Source organism: Lichenostomus cassidix, chromosome 3 (assembly GCF_008360975.1).
Source record: "Lichenostomus cassidix isolate B80296 chromosome 3, HeHo_3.0, whole genome shotgun sequence".
NCBI classification, from domain to species: Eukaryota; Metazoa; Chordata; class Aves; order Passeriformes; family Meliphagidae; genus Lichenostomus; species Lichenostomus cassidix.
In genome coordinates this window covers 44,017,414-44,033,774 of record NC_139483.1, presented here as the reverse complement: position 1 = coordinate 44,033,774, position 16,361 = coordinate 44,017,414, and the positions used below count along the sequence as shown (strand labels likewise).

General features: G+C 36.1%; 1 protein-coding gene across 12 annotated transcripts in view; it reads right to left on the bottom strand.

Moving 5' to 3' along the window:
- Nucleotides 1-16,361, bottom strand: part of RYR2 (ryanodine receptor 2) — a 383,225-nt gene that overhangs the window by 170,880 nt on the left and 195,984 nt on the right. For all 12 annotated transcript variants that reach the window (XM_085055535.1, XM_085055538.1, XM_085055530.1 and 9 more), the window contains 6 exons: nt 15,711-15,894; nt 14,886-15,021; nt 12,818-12,913; nt 6,678-6,796; nt 6,158-6,291; nt 2,291-2,532 (listed from right to left, as the gene is read on the bottom strand). In XM_085055535.1, the coding sequence (XP_084911661.1) occupies nt 2,291-2,532; nt 6,158-6,291; nt 6,678-6,796; nt 12,818-12,913; nt 14,886-15,021; nt 15,711-15,894 (911 nt within the window). The remainder of the gene's footprint in view (nt 1-2,290; nt 2,533-6,157; nt 6,292-6,677; nt 6,797-12,817; nt 12,914-14,885; nt 15,022-15,710; nt 15,895-16,361) is intronic.

Sequence of the window (16,361 nt, the reverse complement as noted above, 5' to 3'; positions counted from 1 at the left end):
CGTATCCAAAAAGAAGCTGATGGCATATGTTTTTAACAGAAGCAAAAATAGTAAAATCCCAAGAATTTTTCTACAAGTGAATTTTCATACACTTATCACCCCCACCCCCAAGGAAGAATAAGATACCAACACTTCCAAAACTGTATACATGTTAAATGACTTTGCGATACCATCAGAGGAAAATATCACAGCTGAGAGTTAGTTTAAAATAAATCACAGAAAGGGGCAATTGTTTATTGGCAGGGATAACTAAACTCCAAAAGACCTCCCAATGAAGAGTGAATATTTCATCTCCTTAAAGCATACTACTTGAGACCAGATGCCTGTTTGGACACTAAATTTTAGGCAAATATAGGTTATGGAGATCAATGCAAGGCTGACTGCTAACAGAAATATTTACTGATCAATGATGAATACACAGTAGATCAAATAATCCAAATGCCTTTTCTGTCCCTAGGCTTTAAAGACCTATGAGTTCCACTTCTCCACAAAATGTAAGTCATCTCAGGACTGAAGAACCAAGAGTAAATTATATGTGATTCTCATACAGGCTTGGTCCAGAACAGAAACTTGTGGACAGAAATTACTGTTGCTATTCATTAATACAGTAAATGTTTCATGCTAAGAAGGTTACTCTTAAAATACCAACAGACTTATCAAGATGCAGCCTGTGATTGTGGAAGCAAAAGAAAGGCTGTGATTTTCAATATGCAGCTACTTAAAGTTCTTCCATGTTTGAGAGGTACATGTTACACAATAATGTCTGTGAAGAAAAAAGACACAAGTCTTTACAACCCTAACAGCTGCATCCACAACAGATACAAAACTCATGAGATAGAAAGGTGGTCTGATTTTTTTTCGATAGATTTACTTGAGAAGCACAAACAATTGTTCATTTGTTGTGTTGCTATGTTTCTGATGGAAAAGTTTCCAGTGGGTAGGAAAATAATTTTGATTTTCAGTAATCTTTTGTTTCCTCCCTAAAAGTGACCTTAAGTACAAAAGCTATCTTGGTTAGCTCATTATTTTCTGTTTCTTCTGCGAGAACACTTTATCTGTCAAACTCAGTCACGACACTTTTAATGATACCATTAATTATGTATCATTGTTCCAAAGTAATTTTCACTATACATGGGAGACAAAGTAGCAGCTTCTTTCCTAAGATGCCACTCCAGTTGATATGCTATTATTTATTAATAAAATCCATTGCTATTTTGATTGGAAAGTTCTTTTGAAATGTAAAACTGTATTCTTTTCCAAGTATCAAGCCACAACACCTCAAAACTTCAAAAACTTTGGATGATGCAGCTGACTCACTAAATTGTCACTCTTGTTTGCTAAAGTGCTTTAGAAAACCTGTTCATATTTTTATAGTGGAAAAAATTGCCAATCCAATGAGCCTTTCCCAGTTTCTAGGCAGTTCTATAGTTCACCACTGCCCAATAATCTCTCAAAAATGAAAAGAAAATTTCTCAGCAATGTGAAATCACAGTAGAATCTCCTTTCAAGTTCAGGACTGTCCAACTGTAGGACTACCCATTCGAATATCTAAGATATCTGGGAATCTTTTCACAAAAGTTAAATCATACGAAGAAAAGATTAAGAAAAAGAGAATAAGCTATCATTATCCTGATTTTACTGAGATAATGCAATTTGAAGAGAGAGTAAGATATATGTGGAATCAACAATAAATAAAAATCCTTTAGGTACTCTGTTCAGTTTTCTCTAACACTAGAATCTGCATGCATAAATTACTGCTAACAAATAGATCCAAAGTAAACCAAAAACATTTTAAAAATGAATACCTGAGCAAACGCTAGGAATATGATTCTGCAAGTTTTGCAATAATTAGTCAGTCTTAACGCATGAAGATAAAACATCCCTACAGAAATAATATCTTGTTTTAAAATGCATGACAAAAAAACATATTTAAAAATCTTCGTCACCTCTAAAGTACCTCTGAACTTCTAAGGACCAATTTAAAAATCTGGCTTGAAAAAAACCAAAACAAAAAACGGTGAGTCCTGTGAATTAAATCTCTCAGATTGTTCTTACACTGCCATATAGGAATTAAAAATCCAGATGACTGCTTGTCGTGCATCAATTTTTTCAATACACAATGTCAGTTTAAATCATATTCTGATATAGGGTGCTGTTTCTTTATGTTCCTAGTGTCAGCTGAAAAAACTTGATTCACTTTGCTGCTGTTGAAAACGAAGTCACTGGGATTGCAAACAGAACTATAATGTTAATAAAAAAATAAACAACAACAAAATACCCAAGAGAATACCTGACCACAGATGTAGACCATCAAAGCCATAGGAATATAAATCATCACCAACACCGTTTCCTCCCCATTCTGCTCCGCCCCCTGGATAGGGTGAGTAGCCTTCTGTTGAAGCCCAGCCCACTCGTAGATGAGTTGATTCTGCAGTCACAAAGGGTTCTAGATGGTCCACCATAAGTTCATAGTACCATTTTCTGTATTGGGCAGAGCCTTCACTAATCCCCAAGAAGATGTTGGGTCGCATGCTTAAACAGAAAGAATAAAAATAGTCATTAAAATCTCATCTCAAGGACAACATGAACTGCTACATACTTTTCATTAACTCAAATCTCAAACTTAACTTGTGTGATTAAAGCAATAGAAGAAATTTTACTTCATGGAATCACATAGATTACCATGTTGGAAAATGCACTAAAGATATTAAACAGCATTGGGCCTAATATCAATCCTTGGGGACCCCACTTGTGACAGCTGCCAGTTGGAAAAGGATTTTTCCAGTGCCCACCCACTGCACAGACCCCTTGTCTCCACCCTAATGCAGCAGCTTGTCTGGAAAGAGCCTGTGAGAAACTGTATTGAATGCTTTGGAGAAATCCAGGTAGAAAATGTCCACTGCTCATTCCACAGCAACCAAGCAAATGAAGTCAAAATCTGATCTGCATTATATGTGTATATCTGGCTGCACCTGTTCCTCTAACTGGTAAAATGGAATAAGGGTAGCAAGCTCCAGTACTTTTCACTTGCACTCCCAAAGATTTATAGTCTTTCTTGATTCTGTCCAGGTTTCAGCTTGCAGTGCTATTTATGCCCCCATGAGAAGAGTAACAATGGATAGCAATCTGTACTCTGGACAAGCTGAGGCACCCTCTAGGCAACATCTCAGACCTTAACTCCCAGAAGGCAGCATATTTAGTTATTTATTCATTCATTTATTCTGGTGAGAAATGGTCTATACATTTAAAGTAAAAAAATGTTTGCTTCAGTAACTCAAACAATATCCTCACTCGGATACCAATAATAATGGTTTATGTGTTGAACGTTTAATAGATGTTAAATCCTGCAAAAAAAAAAATCACATCTATTCACCAGTTACCAACATAAATGCAGTAAGTACACATTTAAGGTTTAATTCTACATAGCAATCTGCATTCTGTAACACTGATTATCTATTCAAGAGAATAACATTTCAAAAGATACAAAAGTGAAGTGTCAATCTATTTCAAAATTCTCTCATATCTCTTCCTTCTTTGTTCCAAGTCCTGCACAACTCAGTAAGTTGTAGTGGCTGTGGAAATCCTTAACATCAGTGTGATCCTCCTACTGCTACTGGTTTTACACTACTTCACAAGGCTACTTAAAAAGCCAAACCACCACTATGCTTATTCAATATCTAGCTGAATAGAAAGACATAGAGTCATATCTAAAGATCATAAAGGGGAAAGAAAAGGAAAAAACCTATGCTTTTCTGGTCTGATTTTGGGGATAATACTGAATACAGATTCTCATCCCCAAAAAAATCTGTATCCAGACAGTCATATCTGTGTCAGATTTGTACTAAGAAAGCCATTAAAGCTTGAGTTAAAGCCACAGAGCACAGAAGTATCCAAAATCAATACTAGCTATATTTCTTCAATGGTTGGTTACCCATATCACAAAAAAATCTTTTAAACTTCTAGACTGAATGTAGGTAGTCTTCACATTCCTCCACTTTATACTGGGTTATTACTTGTATAAATATTTTCTTTATACATTCAAGCTGACTAATCAACAAAAATATATCTCTAAGCTAGTCTAAGTGTGCTTTCTGGTAGAAGGAAGGCAGAGGGAGGAAGGGCTGGTATGGGTGGTCAAATACCAGTCAGTGTAAAAGCAGACTTTACTGATCTGGTTGCTTATAAAACAACTAGTTTCATCAGATAAGACCAATAAACTTCCCTTCTAGAAGCATATGGGTTTTCTTTTGCCAAATGTTTAAGTATAGACATTCTTCTCGTTGTTCCAAGCCAAAAATTTAATTTCCTTGAAAACAAAATGTGTTGGAAAAAAGCTATCTTCCAGAAAAGTTATATTTGTAAATTATTAGCAAGATCAATAATTGAATCTTTTCATCTTTTCTGCCTGAACACAGTAGCATCTTATTATGCTTTTGTCCAGATTTCACAATTTAATCAACCTAATCAGCCAAATTACTCTTGTTCAGAAGAGGTTTGTGAATAGAATTTTCCAGTTCCCTGGAAAAGTATGGTAAACTGCAATATCTTAGAAAGTTCCAGTAGTATCTTAGAAAGTGCCTTTGCAAAATATTTTTGGGTGAAGGCATGCATGTCTTAGTCTAACACAAAATTTCTTCAATGTTTCCTTGGTCTTACTGACTTTTGAAAAAATAATTGTTTTTCCTTATAACTGCAAGAATAAGAATCTTCTCATTCACAACTTTCTAATGCAAAGCAAAAATATGTAATAACTAATTGACTTTTTCTACCACCATATTTGGGAAAAACAAGTCTACCTTCCTGTATGAGATCCAAAGTCATCTCAGAAGCTCAGTCATAGAATTGCAGAATCACTGAGGCTGGAAAAGACCTCCAGGATCATCAAGACCAATCTTTGATCAAACATCATAATAAAAACTAAACCACAGCACTAAGTGTCATGTCTAGTCATTTCTCGAACACTTCCAGGGATGCTGACACCACCACCTCCCTAGGCAGTCTGTTTTTCCAATGTTTAACCACCATTTCCATGGAAAAAATTCTTTCTGATGTCACACCTGACCCTCTCCAGGTGCAGCTTGAGGCCATCTCCTCTTGCCCTGTCACTGGTTGCTTGGGAGAAGAGGCTGACCCCCACCTGGCTACAGCCTCCTCTCAGGCAGTTGTGAAGAGTGATAAGGTCTCTCCTGAGCCTACTCTTCTCCAGATTAAACAAACCAGTTTCCTCAGACACTCTTCATAAGACTTGTGCTCCAAATCCTTCACCAGCTCCACTGCTGTTCTCTAGACACACTTCAGCACCTCAGTGTCCTCCTTGTAGCCCAAAACTGAGCACAGTATTCCAGGTGTGGCCCCACCAATGCCAAGTACAGTGAGATGGTCAGTTCCCCAGATCTTTTAGCTTGAAATAGCCACCATTAAAAAATACAGTGTGGGTTTTTTACACTCTTCAGCCTCTAATAAATCCTATGAACTCTGAATTATAAGTACTATTTCTATGTTTCAATTTGTATTCTCAATCAATGATTGAGACTTTTAAAAACAAACATAATTTTGAGAAAGATCCCACAGATCTTCACACAAAGCCATATTCTTCTGCCTCAGCATAAAATCAAACTCTGGAAAAACATTTATTTAATATTATTTGTAAATGATACTTTAACAATTTAAAATGGTACTGGCTTCACATCGTTATTAATGTCTGCTTGAAGGTAGCTTCTAAAACTCTGCCAGTGGAAGGAAGGGTAAAGATACTCTCTAAATATCCCAGGCACTGGTGAAGTTGTTTGGCACTAAGTTCTTAATTTAGACCAAAGGCGATTAGGAAATCCTCACAAGATCGCAAACATAAAGGCAATCACAGGGTATCAACTGACAATACTTTGAATGCACATTTAGATCTAGACCATAATCTTTAGATAAGACTATAGCTTTCCAACCTTAAAGCAGTTTAGGGCATCTATAGCTTGTGACAGCTCTCTCTGACCCATGTTTCAAATTTAATCACTACTGCAAAGGGAAGGGAAAATCCTAGTAAGAGCAGAATATCATAACAGTTTTGGAAGTAAAAGATTATCTGTAGTGACTATCTCTTTTAAGCACAAGTTGGGTTTTTTGCTTGGTTCACAGATACGGATTTTTCTCTTTTTGTTTGTACCTGCTCACATGGTTGACAAGACGTGTCTGTAAGAGCAGATCTCTTCCTGGCAGGAGATTATCACAGATTAGATGTTGATTAGACCGCACAGCTACTCCATGACAAACACAGAGAGAACACAAAACATCCAAAACCTGAAAAAATAAGATACTTTTAATCTTAAATACTTCTTCATTATTATTGTTATTACTTTAGCCAATATAATGCTCTATACCTTGTTACTGGAAGACAGGTAATGGTATGTAATTCATCCAACATCCAACAGTGGTTTTATTTTACAACAATTCCAAAATTCCCATAACATTAAAACATTCTTCCCAGTTCCCTTGAGAAGTTTTTGCCAAAAAGAAGGTAACTTTCCTCTTTGCTTCTTCAAACTGCTCATATACATTTTAGGAAAAGTTTCACTCTTTATTATCAAAACAGCATTAAAGCATTTGAAATTAACTTCCACATAGAAGAATGAGTTTTCTTTGTTCACAACTGTTCATCTCAATGTATTTGTTTAGTCTTTACCTACCTTATGGTTTCTGCCATGCTTGTCCAAAAGACAGATGATTGATTTAATATGTCCTTCCTTAATAATGTTTAGAGCTTCTGGGCTTTCCACCAACACACAGTGTAAAACCTCTAGAATTCCTGGGGGAAAAAAAAGAATTATTTCTTCGAAGTCTACATAAAATAATAATTGTACATAATATTTCCTATTATGTTGCTCAGTAACATGAAATAGTTTCAAAAATCATTGTATATGACAAACAAACCCAATAAAGCAGCAGTCACGGCCATGAAGAATCATTAGCCTGAAAATGTTTCTCTGCAATGCGAAAATAAAACAAGCTCCCATGTGTACTGGACCAAATCAGAACCTGCTTTGGGATCTCCTAACTATGGGAAGAACAAATATTTCACATGTAGTTCATCATGATCAGTTGCTAAAGTTGTGGCCACAATGAGAAAATCAAAGGGGCTGAAGGAAAGCTGAGAAGTAGTCTTAAATCTAGAGATATGCAATTTCTATTAGCAATCTACAGCTCTCATCATTCTGTCTTCAGCCCTTTATTCAAGCCATGCCTCCAGACACTCAGCTTAATCCTTGCAAAGCAAAATCCATAGCATGAGTCTTCTCTTCTTTGCCATGCCCTCTTTCCATTAAAGGAAAATGTAGCACTGCAAACTCCCCTTGATGGGGGAGAAATGGAACCATCAGACAAAAACACTGTCTCAGTAAGAGTAGTCTGGCCTTTCTTTGATCCTAGTGAAGAGAGATCAGCCACTACAGATAACCTACAGCACCATCACCATTACTCCCCATGCTATTTAATGCTTTTCCAGAGGTCTGGAGTGACATATGCTATCATCACTATTAAAGAGCAGGGATTACTCAAGGACTGAAATATAGAAAAGGTGGAAGACAACAGATACAGGGACAATTTTATTCATCCAGTAAACAGGTTTCAAATAAAGTGCGTTGTTTAATGTATTTGAAGACAGAGTCATGCATATGTAAACAGAAAATGCAGGTAGGTAATGAGCTAGAGGTGAACTCCCAAAGTGATTCTATAGCCCTGAAAGTTTAAGCACAAGAATCCTCAACTATAAATAAAACAACATACTAAACATGAACTTGGCCGTGGTATGATCTGGGTTGCAAGAAATGTGCACTTCCATTTTTCCACCATTCTATGATTCTATGAATACTGACAGTAACAATATTGTTGAAAAGGATAAAAACCTACAAGTCATGAGAGAAAGCTAAAAGAGCAGATGCTCTGTAGCAACACAGCAGTAGCACAGTCTGCCCAGCCTGACAATTAGACTAGGTCAGGGGTCACTGACCATGGTAAAAGTACTTAGGGAGGTTAAAAAAGTCTTACAAAAGCATTCTTAATCTAGAGGGGTAATCCATAACAAGATCAACAGCTGTGTGTGTCACAGTTATCTGGGAATGCACAGAAATCATTACATTCAGAACAGGGTTACTGGACGTTCACCACCTCTCATCACAGTACTCAAACACACTATATCAATATAAATAGTAATCCAGAATTAAATGATACCATGTAAGTGTGGCAACCATATCCTTGGAATTTTATGCAGATAGAGTCATAACCTTTTGTCTTAAAATAGTACACAGTGTTCATTTTCTAGTCCTAACATTTTCAATAACAGAAGTAAAAATACTTTGAAGATGTAAACATTCAATAATCAATGTGTGCTATTAATTAGATACATTTTCCACAGCACCTTCTTGAGTAAGTCTAGCATCTGAATGCTAATTACGAAATTCATTTTGCTCCCTGTGTTTCAGGAAAAAGATTGTATATGAGTGTACTGTGTCTGTTCAGACTGATTCACCTTTAGATAGTCTACATTAAGGATAACTAGACTTGTTTCAATTTCATTGGAGTTGCTCAAGGCAGCAAAGCAGAAAGCATTTGAATTCAATACACTATCACAAACAGTATGAGATGCAGAGTTCATGGTAAGGAGAGTGAAAATTTTCTTAATGACTACTGGATGAAAGGAAGCATGTATTTTCAGGACAATTTATTGATTCCTCTAATGTCATACTGTAGAATACTAGAATAAAATGCATGCACTTTAAGAAAATCCTCAAAACCTCGTATTATCTGGTTCCAAAAACCTTTACTTGGAGGATATTCGTGTTAAAGAAATTTCCCTGTCTGACCATCCAGGAGCCACTCTTGCACACCTGAGCTCAGACCAGAGCCCCTTCACCACTACACACCCCACACTCGCGCAGTCACACCAGGTTTCCTCACAGCTGAGTCTCAGATGCCCCAGTCCTTAAAATAATTTCATTTTGGTGCAAAAACTAACAAAATAACAGCTCAAGCTGAGTGCTACCAAGGACAGACCCCAAAGAAGGGAAATGGAAATTATCTCAGATGGTTAGAGCATGGTGCAAATAACACCAAGGCTGTGGGTTCAATCCCTGTACAGACCATTTACTTGAGAGTTGGACTGAGTGATACTTTTTGGCACCTTCCAACTCGGAACAGTCTGCGAATGTGTGGGCATTACAGTCTAAGTATGCTGAAATCCTGTGTCTCTGAGTGTCACCTGCCCAGGCCACAGGTTCCTGGGACCTTTGCTGTGCAAAGAGTCAGCAGTTCAAGGCTTCTCATCTCGCCCAGAGCTCAATCTGCAGCTCACACTGCAAGCTGCCAACAGAGCTACCTGCACTGAATGTATTCCTCAACATTAGATTACTAACTTGCTGTATTCTATTTTTTTTACCTGTGTAAAAATGCATTTAAAATTTTAGTAGGGCTAGTTAATCCCATCTGGAATATATTTCAGAGTGAAAGACTAATCTAATCCTAATTTATGGATTGAAGAAACAGTTGAAGAATTTGCATTGCATTATTCACTCGGCTCTGTGATATCTCACTTCTAACTGGTCTATTCTCAGACATATTTCATCTTGAACAGATAATAATTTTCTTTCTTTTGCTTCAGTGAAGCTCAGGAAATGAATCAATTTCTGATCTAATTTGTACAATCAATTCACAGTTGCTGTTTATATATTTAATGCCTTTGTTCTGTTTTTGTAACACTTTTAGCTCAAGGACAAGAAAAAATTGAAAACAGGAATTTTATTCATAATAGTTGATAGCATCAAATTTTTATCACAACACATTCAAGAAAACACATGCAGGAGATGTAGTTGACAGCTTTAATCCTGAAGGTGAGCCTAATTTTGGTGTGATTAATAGAATGTGGTATTTCTTCCACATAAACACCTTACCTTAGAAAAAAAAAATATTTTAAATGAATATATGTATCCAAGTATTCTTATATTAAAAGTTTCATATAAACCAGTGTTTCTTCCTATTGAAGATCTACCACTGTAAATTAAAACAGTGAATATTCTCAGCCCGTCATGCCAAATAAAGCTTAAAATCTGGCAAGCAAGCATCCCACATAAAATCACAAAATTACATTTACATACCAAAAGCTAAACCTACTGTGCCTCTCAAGATAACTAAAGCACAGCCTAATTAGCATCTTTTATAACTGACTCTCTCAAAACCAGAAAAAGTCTTTATTATAAAATCAGTTTTGGAAGCAACATAGAAGTTATGTTACCAGTACACATGGGGATGGAGTACAAGTGGCCTAGTTCCTAGGAGAAAACTCAGAACAAATGAATATTGCAAATATTAGTACATTCAGAGCTTTTTACAGCGTGTCAGGAGGTTCACCACCCAGAGTGACTACAGTGTCAGACTACTCTGCACTTTAGAGAATGCATCTCATACCATACTATACTATCATAAACAATTGTCTTTAATTTTCAAATCTTTGTGATTTGAGATTAAAATATAAAAATACATGCATACGTAACAGAAACCATGCAACACAGAATTTTTAGAGCTGTCATAAAAAATTTCATCTTGAACCTCCAAAAGTTGAGAGAAAAGTTTTGCATTATTTCTGAAAGTCCTTGCCCTGGGAGTTTCAGATGTAAAATTAGGTCTCTTAGGAAATAATTTCATCATTACAATCTTGTGAAATAAATTGAAATCAAGCAGGTTGCAATCAAATCCCATGAAATTGTGAGATCATTGTCCTTAAATGAACGCTCTCACAACCAAAGACGCAGCTTAGTGGAAAAATAATCTAACTTATGATTTTGACATTTTTTAAATGCTTGTTTCAATTTAAATTTGGTTACTCAAATGCTCATTAAAGCAAGATGATCACAGCATCTACAGAGTAGGTTCCCCTAATAATAATGTTCCCCTAACACAAATGTTCATTCACGACATCTGTTTGCTTAGGTTCTCCAAACCTAATGTACCAACAGCAATGATGCAAGGACAATCAGCAAACCTCTAACTAGACACCCGTGCTATAAGCAGACAGCTGTGTCACCACCTGAGAAGTAAAGTAGTGATAAAGGCAAAGACTCCTATGTTCCTGTTGCCTCATCTCTTGAACTGCTCAAGCATTCAGAGCACAAACATACCAGGCTGAAACAAATCAGGCGCATGCCAGGAGTAGGAAGTAATCCCATAGTAAAACAGGGCCCCCACCCTAAGGCCATACATCTGCAGCCAAAACATGAAACTAAATTCTGCAAAAGAACTTCCATGAAACATTGCTGTCTGGAGGGGCTCACATGGGCAAATTTTTCAAAGTCTCTATACCAGTCTCAACTCCAAGAATAACTGAGTTCTAAACTCTCGGCTAGTCCCGAGTTGGCAAAGGGAACAACCTGCAAGAGGAGAAGCATCAGTGTGTAACTGCTCTTTATAGCTGCAATCATCCACAGCAGATCTTGCGATCAGGTAGGCAATGCTGTGCCAGTTTACCCTTGGCTCTGAGGGACAACACTCCTTCCACTGACATTTGACAATATTTTCCCATGTTGTTCGTCTGTTCATCTCAGGAACAGATTTATGGCAAATAAACAAAATGCCCATGAATGTTTAATGAGAAAGCTAAGAGGAACACCAACACCTTGTTTACTCTGTGACACATCTGTTCTCACGGCTGTTGCTGATCCATTGAATACAGCTGAGGTTAAGAAATTTATTAATATATGCCAAATGATGACCTGCATTGAGACAACTCCTGGAAATACTTGGAATACTCAGAAATAGCAGGATATTTCTCATTTATTAATGCCACTGTAAAAGACTGTGTTAGGCCTGTGACCTTTTTTTTTCAAATGTTTACCAGTCTAATATAAAACAAAGAGCTTTTGCAATGGGGGACATCCTTCCTGGCTTTAATATTTCAAAGACTCTTGAGCACACCATCAAACTATGGCAGATGTATGATTGAGGAATGGAGAGAACAGGATGGGGAATGCAATTTCAGTTCCTGAGGACAATTCTGTAATCAATCATTACATTCCTTCCAGTTAATGGAACAGCATATGACACTAAACCAAGAAGATGATGGGGATAAATTACAAATATGTAACTGGAGAGGTAGGTTACAAGTGTTATTGTAACAATCTTCCTCATTGGTCTGACTACAAACCTTCCTGCCCTTTGAACTTACTGTAGCATTATTACAGAAAAGAAGTCTTGAAAGGCTCTCAAGAGGCCATCTTCAAAAAAAAAAGTAAAAAGCACTTTATATAAAGCAAAACAGTCTCAACTGCAACTGAAAAACGTTTCTTGTTAACTTCAAATCAAAATTTACACCTTAGGAGCAAAAAAAGGTGATTCAAAAGAAAATGTATATTTATTACATAGGTAACACTGTTACATGGAACCAATTATATCCACTCCATATGACTATTGTTATATTTAGTTTGATGCAAATCCTGAAAAACATGCAGACTTACAAAGTAAAAGGAAGATACTAGAATTAGAATGCAAATTAATACAATTTACACTACTGAATTGTAATTTTATCAAATGCTTTGTCTGCCTGAATTAAAAGATGACACTACATCCAATTGGTCAAGGAAAAGGCAAAACTGTCAGAACTTAAAGTAGAAGTACAACTGAAACCAGTATGTAAAAAATATTACAAATATAAATCTCACTTTATTAACATAATTTACTCTCTCATAATAAGAACTTCATTATGATTAGGCTGAACAAGCATAACACAAATTTTAAAGAATGTAGAACTGGTCAAATAAGGAAGTTAGAATACTAAAAAACATACCAGAAGAGGCTTCCAGTCTTTCTAATCTGCTGATCAACCAATCAAGAGATCCAGAAAACTGAGCACAGTTTTTACGATTTCCTCGAATCAGAGCCGCTATTGGGAAAAGAGAAAGAGAGAGAGAAATTAAATCACAATTGTGAGTGCATTTAAATTTAAATAATTCCTGTCTTTTCTTGTCAGAAAGGATCCAGTAAGTTAGATTCTTAATCTTTAATTATTGATGTTCTAGATTCAAATTTAAATAATTTAAGGGATAGTTAGAATTAAGCATAAGAAATACCTTTGATACCAAATTGACCTTTAAGGAATTTGAATTATTTTCGCCTTACAGTCATCTCTGCAAACAGGAAGAGCAATGTTGGAGCTAATAGCAAACAAGTCACTGCACTGAAAGTTCTGTAAACTGGCAGTTTCGTTATCAGTTTTCTGATGAGGAAAAACAAACCCTAACAGCAAAAGACAAACAAAACCCTTTTACTTGCTGTATTATATAATAAAAAAATATGAAAAATATGTACCCTGAAATCTTACACCTTTAATTAATCGTGTCTACAGTTATTTGAAAATACTTGAGAATCATAAGAGGGGGAACATGTTGTTAAAAAACACAGACTAGAACTAAGGAACACCTGTTTCTGAAAGTGGCTTTTTCAGGTAGGAACATAAAATGAAGGCAGTAACAGTTCAGTGCTTAACACATCACTAAATTTAACTTCATTAACAGTAATAAGACTCAGATGGTTTCATAAATGCAGCTCAGCACAAGTTTGTGAAATGTTAGTATTCATTGGTAAAGCTGTGCACAGGAGGCACAAAGACACTTAAAACTGAAAACAAAAAATAACATCCAGTGGTTGCTTTTCTTGTTGCCTACTACTCTGAACAAGACCAGCATTCAGTTTTACAGAAATAAAAACCATGATGTGGTCAGTCAGACATTAAAATCACATCACTGCATATATACCTGCACATTCTTTTGTAATACAAAAGGATCTGGTACAAGTTCACAGAGAATGTATTTGTAATTGAGAAAGGACAGGTGCCTCAGTAGATACATGTCAGTCATTTCAAATTGAAAGACAGTAGATTTAGATTTAATATATGGAAGGATCTCTGTGCAATCAGGGTGGCTGCACTAGATTATCTTTAAAGTTCCCTTGTTAGCCAAACCATTCTAAGATTATATGATTTTTATATGTGATAGTATCCAGTCCCAACATCTATAAATGCCTTCATTCTCATCACAGCGAAATATAACAAAATTTCAGTGACATGACAAAAGCCATGAATTCTGGCATCACAGTTTACTTTTATTTATGTGCACACGCAAAAAACAAAGTACTGTTTGCTGAAGCAAGACTGAGCAAGCAATATCCATTTGTCATCTGTGTAATTACTGTACAGATCCAGCATTATTCAGAACAGAGCAACGTACAAATTCATCATAGCCAGATCAAAGCCAGGCTTCCTAAGCATTAGCTGCCAGAAGATAATGTAGTTAGGGTAGCAACATCAGAGGGCAGGAGGGGCACAGACACTTGGAAGTCAACAAAAGCTTGTGTGTTGTTCTTGAAAACAAGTCCATGAAAGCAATACTTTGTACAAAACAAGCACATTTTCAGAAGGAATTTTCTAGCCTTGCCAATTGGAAATCAAGCCACTACTTCCTCCAGTCTCCACTGTGCCTAATGTAACAAGGGATAAACTAAACTGTAACAAAAAATTCAGCTCTCCCTTATATCTACAAATAACCCAACCACAGAATTTTGAGCTCCATCATCATCATTTATATCTACCATTTAGATCCCAAAATATCGTCATTTCATTTGATGGAGATGTTAACTCTCTGGACATAGCCTGGATACATTTAAATGTTTATAATTCCTGGCACAACTTCTTTAATTGATTGTTAATACCTCAAATAATTGCAAATACAAAAATCTTGCTTAATTGTATTCTAAATTTCTACACAGTGGAAATTCTTCTATACTAAAACAGGTATGTGCTTCTTTATTCTTTACTATTTTGAGTGAAAACTATCCAAGTAATCCATAATATCTCTTACCTAGTAATTCATACAGAGAATTCAGAATAGATTTCCATGCTTCTCCAGCTTCTTTCCCAGCTACATCTGCAAAGTGAGCTGCACTGCTGTATACATTCAAGCGATCAATACATTCAAGAACAAGGTTGATCATGCCCTAAAAATGGAAAAGCTCAGATAGTCAGAGAAAAAAAGAAGTATTTTTAGATGCAAACACAAGAAATTTTCAGAAATCTAAGAAAACAAAACATGAAAGACAGGATAGGCAAAACACAAGAATATATATGTGTAGTCAAGCAAGCAATCCCAATGGAAATTTTCCTCGAAGGCAGTAATAAAGATCTACCATTTAGGATGATCAAATTAAGCAAAAATAAACAGTATTCATTACATAATTTTAGGCAAGTTTCTATTCTGGAGGATATTTAGGCATCTGACAAAGTATAGGCAGCTATTACTATCAGAGAAATAACAAATAATATTAAACAAAATACTTAAAGAATGGTTATTAAACCAAAACATACTTCTACATCAAGAGATTAAACTATAACAGAAAAAATTGATTCACATGTAAGGAGAAAATTACGGTTAGAATTCAAGGCACAAGGTCATCTAATTTTTTTATAAAGGGAAGAAGAAGTAAGGCTGTAAATGTATTTCTTCAAATATGCAGGAAAAACAGCAGATCTAGAGAGATTATGAATATAGCAAATAGTTTGATGCTTATAGGATTAAAAAAACTCCACTGCAAGCATAATCCATATCAGACATCAATACTACAGATACTGTGAAAGAGTACTTGCAGACACCATAGTGGAAAATCAGGAGTAAAACTGCGAGAAGTACCTCTTCTTGGAAGAGGTTCTGGCGATTCTTCAGTGCTCGGAGCCTGTTTTGTTTGTTTTCATGCTCCAAATGTTCATCAGGGGGGTGAAAGTAGCCAATCAAGTCCTGAAGGCTCAGACTGACTGACTCAATAGGCAAATCGATGGCGGAAGACTTTACTTTCTTGCTGAGAGAATCAAGGCCCCTGCAAGAAAACAAAGAGAGTCCTGAGAATTGAAAATTAATTTACTTTACCATTCAAGGTCTTTATTTATTTAAAAGCAAAGTTTGTTTAGGTGCCAAAACAACTCATTTTCTGTGAGCAACTTGTCAAAAATTCTTTCTGTCTGCCCATTCTCCCTTTAGCAATTTACCCCTCCCTTCCCTGAAAGCATCAAAAATGCTTTCTCTTAAATTTTTTTGAAATAAAAAAAAAAACATTTTAATATTCTACCTACAGATGCAGTAGTTTCAGAGGCAGAGCAAAAGATGAAGAGAAGTTATTGTAAACCTGTACGAAGTATCATCAAAGCATTGCTGGGGAGAGTCCAGACTGCTCATGGAGTCTCTCAAACACATCTCTAACGTGTTCTTAAGCCCTTTACAGTGTGGGAAGATGCAGCACTTCCACACACTCTGTCTCAGCACCTCATCAGCCTTTTTGTTTCCCTG